Below are 6,333 nucleotides of genomic sequence, written 5' to 3' on the forward strand. Positions count from 1 at the left end.
AATTTATTTTCTACGTCATTCCTATCTCTTTCATTTTCTATACATTTTATATGTCCATTTTTTCTTTCTTTTCTATCCAATAAGAGTAAGGAAAAAAATAAAAAGATAAATTATTTGATTCGATACTACTTCGATCTCTAAAAATCAAAAAAATATTGACTCTTGCTTATATGTCTAAATTTCCAGACAAAAAAACAGCTATATAAATCACAAGAACAATAACACATAGAATCCAGCTTCCATTCGACGCAAAGTTTGTTGGCCTTTTTGCACTTGCGTGTGCATGTTCTGTCTAACAAATTGCGAATGTTGTTGCCTTATTACACGTTATTATGCCTTCGTTATTTAGCACGCGAATATTCTACCGAAGTCTCTTTTTAGTGTTCTTTGTTCCTATTGAACTACATGATTTGGTAACACAGTTGTTTGATCAAAACCAACTTCACTCTGTCACGGAAAGTAAAGCATCACAATCAATCAATCACGTTTAACCTTAATATTCAACACTGTTGTTTTGCCAACTGTTGTCGAGTATATAAAAAGTTAATTATGTGCTATTGATGAGTACGACGGCGGAAGAAAATTGGCAAACGGCATGGGTACGTGGCGGCAAAATAGCCGACCTCGTGTGGATCGGTCAGGACACGCTTGCATGGTGTTCAGGACTTCATATCGTCTTCTTCGACGTAGCTGCCAACAAAGTGCGCTTGTCAAAGTTTGCAAGCGACGTCACTATGGCTGGTATCACGTGCTTGTCTGGCCACTTGAGGTGCATACGCCTGTAAAATTTGTTGCACGTGAACCAGCAGGTTATAATTACTTTGCTTTTTCCAGTCGACGGGTTTTCGCGTTCGCCGAAAAAAATCGCGAACCGAAGATTATTGTGCACGCTTATCCTTCGATGCTGAGATTGAGCGAATGTGTCGATGGAACGAGTAATGTTTATTTGAGGACTGCTATCACTGGGGATTATTTGGTGTCGTTAGGTTCGATGCCGGATTTTAAGTTGACAGTATGGTCATGGAGAAGTGGGATGAAAATGAACGATATCGAAACTGGTTTGCCTGATGCTGGGGATGATGGGCAAACTTTGCGGTTAAGTATTTCAATGCCATTGTATGCTGCGCAAGTAAGTTCAGTTATAATTTTAGTTCCCTTTGTAGACTCAAGTATAACGCGTGCGTGTTTTTAGATTGGCAACACTTCCGGTAGACTTTTGATCTGGGAGATGACTTTGATCAGTACGACAGCAATTTTCGCTAAAACTGAAATTAAAATGCCAAAAAGGGCCTTAGTCAAAGATGTATCTTGGTGTCCTGACAAAAACGATTTACTCGCCATCGCCGATCAAGACGGGCATATCTACCTAACGAATCCAACCGGCACTGACCTGAGCCGCATCGTGCTATCGCAACGCTGCGGTGTTTGCGTAGAAATTGAACCGGCGGCACTTTGTTGGTACCAAGGTGGCATTATATTGCGAACAACCTTTTGCCAGATTCGATATTACCGAAAAGACAGTTCGGATTTTTGGCGCAAAGTTTGGTTCGTTAAAAATTACTGTTGGCCTACCGTTCTGACTTCGTATCCTCACCGACACGATCGACTGTTCTTCGCGAGCAAAGAAGGTCATGTAAATCAGATTAAATTCTCGGAGAATACCGTGCAACCTATCATAGAGGAGAAACACTTCAATGGAGGAATTTATAGTTTTGTTGATTTTATTCGTCCTTGGGGTGATCATATCGTTGCGATCGATGCGTCTTTGGCGTTGGAACTTATTGAAGCTCGTACTGGTGCGACCGTTATGAATATAGCTCTAGATGTTGAAGGAAAGCCAAACAAAATGTTGTCGCATCTCGATTATCCCATTGTCGTCGTGTGCTCTGACAAAGGAGAAGTATTGTTTGTAAGTTTGCTTCAGTATCATAAGCCAATGACTTTGGTCAAGTATAAATTGCATTCGGAGGGATTGGATTTTATGAAATTTTCAAGCACAGGAAGGTTTGTTTTACCATGGGTAAGAATTACTTATCTAATAAAGTCGAGATTACGAAGATTTTTAATTTTAAGATGTTTTAACGTTCTTTTAGTTATTTGATTGTCGGACAAAGAGAATCTGGAATATGTTATATTTTGTCAATATTTGCCAATCGCCCGATCGACGTCGTTACGCAACTTGACGCAAACGCGAGAATAGCCGACATTATTTTATTTGACGTACAAGACAACCTAAAGCTTTATATACTTATCAAATCATCGAGCATCGTACCAATTGGGCATAAGCTTTTATTATATACGCTTGCTAGTGGTCAGCGTCAATTTACAAAAGCACAAAATGCTTTTTACTTTAATGAATTTCATTCTGATTTATATTACACATACAGAGATAATAGTAGCTTCTTAGGTTCGCCTTATTTGACAAAGCATTTGAGATTTTATAAAATAACCGATTGGAAAATTATTACATGCAGCGAGATCGTGTCAAGCGGTCATAATCTCAGATGCATTAAAGTGTTTACGGATAAAAAATGGCTTGTTACTTGTAGCCTTGACGGATCAATTACCGTCAGAGATATAAACATGAAAAATCACAAGAATTTACATTTTATGACACATCATAAGTATGATTTCGGTGTTACGACATCTGTTGTTAACTCGACGGGCGACACAGTAATTGCACTTGGTGCTGACGGATCTTTGGTCGCTGTTTGTCGTTCAAATGTCAATGAGATTCCATTAGATGACAGATTTATACATTTATTACAATTTGGTGTTATGAATATTCAAGATCACGACGGTAGAGTTATCGAATATAAAAAAGTATTTGATGAAAAAGTAATCAAATTTTTCAATATCGCAATGGAAACTTATGCGAGCAATGAAAATTATCACAATTTGACTTGGATCGAATGGCGAGAACAGCAGCTCATTGAAGAAGAAAAAAAGAAATTTTCGCGACAAAAAGAACAATTGAATTCGAAATTTCACATTGTCAAAAATCAATTGGTCGAGCTATTGGATAAAAATGAAAAAAGCTCCGATTACGAAAAACTGCCGATATCCCAATTCGCTTTGAATAAAATGCATCGAGAAAAGAGAATGAAAACGGCAAAGGACGAGCGCGAAGAAGTGTGCCGTGAAGTAGAAGCGAATTGTTCCGAATTGGAACGAATATCAGATTGGATACAAAATAATTATTGGAATTCACAGCAAGTCTTAGCACAATCAGTTTGTGGTATATTCGACAACATCGAAGTGACAAATTACGCGATACCAGTAGAAAAATTCGAAGCATCAGCGTCGGACGACTTTAAATATGTCCAATTTGCTCGCAATGTTACAAAGCAGTTGATGCATACGGAGACTATTTATCCGTGGGAAGGCAACGAGAAAAGAAGGAGCAAAATGAACAGTATTCAATTGAGAAACATCTTTGAAGAAGAAGATATCGGACAACTTCTTGCGATCGACGAAGAAGCAGAAGTTGACGAAGAAGAAGAAAGAAACAAATATTTATTAGAAGGTAACATTAAACATTAATATTGTTTTCAAAAATAATTCTACATATCTATTATTTCGCAGGTCTGACAGCTCGCGAGTTTATCGAGCCATCCGGCAACTACTACTCACAATTTGAAATTTATGCATTTACTCAAATCACATACGACTCGTACAACATCGCGCAAGACTGCATGCTGTTGCGTCTTTTTTTTAACGAGCGATTCAACGAGATGTACTCATTGAAAGAGCGCGAAATGAATCTAGTACGCGAACGCATCGATCGTATTATTCACATAACCTCCGAACTTTACACGATGTTTAACGAATTGATTTCGGAGAACTTCGTTTATCCCGAATGGAATCCAAAAGAACACCCGAAGTCAATTATTGAAGTGAGAGATTCGGAAATGTCAGCCAAACCTTATATATCACCGTCGCGACAAGAATTATTGGATGGAAAAGTAAAGTTATATTACATGACATTTTTACGTTCAATATTGAATTGCATTGCGTGCTGTTATCGCATAGGCAGCAGAAGAAGAGCACAGAAGATTGGAGATGCTCGCTAATGATTTTCGGGAGCGGGAATTGCAGAAAATGATGGACGGCAAATTGGAAGTGCGATGGGAGGACAGTATCAAACGCGATCCACCTAAGCCTGAATGCATGCTCTCCGACAGAGATCCTGAAACTTACACCGACGAGGAAAATTTTGCTATCAAACGTTACGAGGAAGAACTTAAAAACCTCGAGGCTGAGCGTGAACGTTACAGAAGACTTTTACACATGGAATTGGTCAAGACAACTAACGAACTTCGGGAGTCAATCGAGAAGTTTAACTCTAGACTCGAAGAGTTTCGTTTGGTGAGCATTCTAAACGTATTTTCATTGTAATTATAGCTAATCATTGCTTTTTATTTATTCACAGTTAAAAATAAAAGTTGAAGTGGCGATACAGCAGCTAAACTTACGGTACTTGCGATACACCGTCGAGCACGTCAATCGCCTGATGGAAATGAAAGCCGACGACGATACAAAACAAACAATCGAGCACTCATATAATTTGATATCAGGTATCAACGAGAAAATAAAAGTAATTCGGGCTGCCGAAGAAGAGTTACGTCAAAAATACGATACTCTCATCACCAAGGACAAGTACATGGAGAAGAAATTGAAGAATGAATTTCCTTCGCTTAACAAAAATGCTTACGCTGCGATAGTGATGCAATTTAAAAAGCGACCCAAGTACTTTCTGAAAACCACTTCACCAGCTGAAGTTTTAGATCTTACCAAAGCGATTAAAACCGTCGAGAAGCCACCCTACTTGACATTCGAATGTATGGATTATTTAAAGCAACTCGAAGGGCTGGAAATACGACCCGCGAATCTTCCGCAGTCGATTGAAGATTCGCATTGGGAGAATTTAGTGGCTCTTAGACGATTGAAGGTACGTAACCTCTAACAGCTTACATTTCACTTGAAATCGTGGAATCACTTACACACTCATATCTCTCAAAAAAATATACATTCGACTCATGATTATTCGGTAAAATTGTTGTATATTCGTACTGCTCCATTCGGTTATCCTATCCACGAACCCTCACGAAAAGAAAGTACACGCACGCAGACACACGCTCACACACGTGGCAATCGTCAATCCGAAAGTAAATGGCACATCTTGCTTTATCGCGCGCGCGTACAGATCGATCACGAATTGAGGCAGCACGCGTTGTCGATGGAACGGGCATTGGCGGCTGCAGCCCTGGATGAGTGCCATCGAAATCTTATCGAGCAACGTATCAACATCGACTCGATGAATCGAGAGCTGAAAAAAGCGCGCAAGGATAGAAACGAGCGTGAACTCAATACGGAGGTGCAGTTGGTGCTGAAAATGGGTCAATCGGAAATTGGCACGATTATGGGTAGCATCACGGACGATTGGAAGAATGCAGTTGTCGTACCAAGATCCGATTTGGATAGAGTGAACGAGGCGATTTTGATAGCGGGAAGGAAGAAGATACGAACGATCGTGAGAAGTTTGAAGCTTAGAAAGAGTATCATGGTGGAGCGATGGGGTCATGAGTGTCTTAAAGCAAACGTTAAACATCTTGGAGAAGATTTGTACTTTATTAGGATGGCTAACGTGACGAGGGAGATCAGAGAGTTTTTGAGGAGAGCAGCAAAGGGTCAGAAGGATGACAAGACCCCACAGAGAATAGAGAAAGAGTTAAACATAACTCGGCGCGGACAAGAAAAGGTAATTTGTATTTGGACGTGGTCGATGTACGAAATTTCAAACGAAACTTGAATTTAATTCAGATCCTGAGAGACTGGGAAACCAAGCTCGATGACGTTTACGAGGAAATCGTGAAAATTCGAAAGAAAAATAAGAAATTGGACAGAAGGGTGGTGAAATTGAATGTGGACAGATGCGACATGGAATTGAAAAGAGATGTCGAAGGTGAAGCGAGACAGAGGAATTTTCGCGAGAAAGTTGTTAAAATGGCCGCGCAACGATCGGCTATTGTCAGAAAGCTGCTGACACATTACGAAGAGTTACTCGAACTTCGTCAAAAGAGGGACGGCGTTTCTTGCGTTGGAAAGCCATTGGCCAAGTAATAAACTTTTGATATCTTAAAACGTTCTAATTCAAATTGCCATACTTTTCTTGAACATTTCCATGCACGAGCTCTACAATTGTTCATTTAGAAAAGTCATATAAAAGTTTCTTGATAATGTTTAACTTCCTTCCGCACACGTTTGGAAAAGAGGAACACTTGCTATCTACGTAAAACACGAAGTATCACTAGAAAGATACGAGGCCATAAA

The 6,333-nt window shown here is 39.5% G+C and overlaps 1 protein-coding gene across 1 annotated transcript; it reads left to right on the top strand.

Annotated features, from left to right (window-relative positions):
• The first annotated feature begins 560 nt into the window (after positions 1 to 560).
• On the top strand, positions 561 to 6,123 carry LOC131663582 (cilia- and flagella-associated protein 43-like). Its single transcript, XM_058934054.1, has 9 exons — positions 561 to 769; positions 835 to 1,129; positions 1,193 to 2,004; positions 2,094 to 3,526; positions 3,586 to 3,965; positions 4,033 to 4,368; positions 4,433 to 4,951; positions 5,207 to 5,761; positions 5,824 to 6,123. The coding sequence occupies exons 1-9, from the start codon at positions 561 to 563 to the stop codon at positions 6,121 to 6,123; spliced, it is 4,839 nt and encodes a 1,612-aa protein (XP_058790037.1).
• The last annotated feature ends 210 nt before the right edge of the window (positions 6,124 to 6,333 follow it).

This window comes from Phymastichus coffea, unplaced genomic scaffold, assembly GCF_024137745.1.
Source record: "Phymastichus coffea isolate CEN01 unplaced genomic scaffold, Cenicafe_Pcof_1.1 PCOF00036, whole genome shotgun sequence".
NCBI classification, from domain to species: domain Eukaryota; kingdom Metazoa; phylum Arthropoda; class Insecta; order Hymenoptera; family Eulophidae; genus Phymastichus; species Phymastichus coffea.